The sequence below is a fragment of the Poecilia reticulata genome, unplaced genomic scaffold, assembly GCF_000633615.1.
Source record: "Poecilia reticulata strain Guanapo unplaced genomic scaffold, Guppy_female_1.0+MT scaffold_232, whole genome shotgun sequence".
NCBI classification, from domain to species: domain Eukaryota; kingdom Metazoa; phylum Chordata; class Actinopteri; order Cyprinodontiformes; family Poeciliidae; genus Poecilia; species Poecilia reticulata.
This window is the reverse complement of record NW_007615026.1, coordinates 100,448-100,926: the sequence shown is the minus strand read 5'-3', so window position 1 is coordinate 100,926 and position 479 is coordinate 100,448. Positions and strand designations below refer to the sequence as shown.

Here is a 479-nt window from a genome sequence, read left to right as displayed (position 1 = left end):
AGCATCTGTTAGCATCTGTCAGCATCTGTTAGCATCTGTCAGCATCTATTAGCATCTGAAAGGCTGGGCCACAAGGGTTCTGCTAGGAACCGGAGACCCAGGCTGCTGCCACACTGTCGCCATGGCGACAGCTTGCTGCAGCGGCTCATCTCTGCCTCCCAGCTCTACATCCGCCCTCCAGCTGCTCTTCCTGAACATGGCGCTGCTCCTCACCGGGTCCTCAGAGGTCAGGTGGGTCAGGCGGTCGTGGATGAGCGCCACCTGCTGGTCGCTCAGCACCAGCTCCCCTCTCCTGTTCCCCAGTACCAGCTCCGGCCACATGGGTCCCTCACCGAGCTTCTGCAGGCTCACCTCCAGGCTGGGGGGACACACACAGCTAGCTGTGTTAGCATAGTTAGAACAGTTAGCTCAGTTAGAACAGTTAGCATAGTTAGCTCTGTTAGAACAGTTAGAACAGTTAGCATAGTTAGAACAGTTAG

At 56.2% G+C, this 479-nt stretch overlaps 1 protein-coding gene across 1 annotated transcript in view; it reads right to left on the bottom strand.

The window, feature by feature from the left end:
* The window catches only part of nudcd1 (NudC domain containing 1), a 13,697-nt gene that overhangs the window by 7,292 nt on the left and 5,926 nt on the right, over positions 1-479 (bottom strand). The window contains exon 6 of the mRNA XM_017303251.1: positions 54-358. Coding sequence (XP_017158740.1) covers positions 54-358 — 305 coding nt within the window. The remainder of the gene's footprint in view (positions 1-53; positions 359-479) is intronic.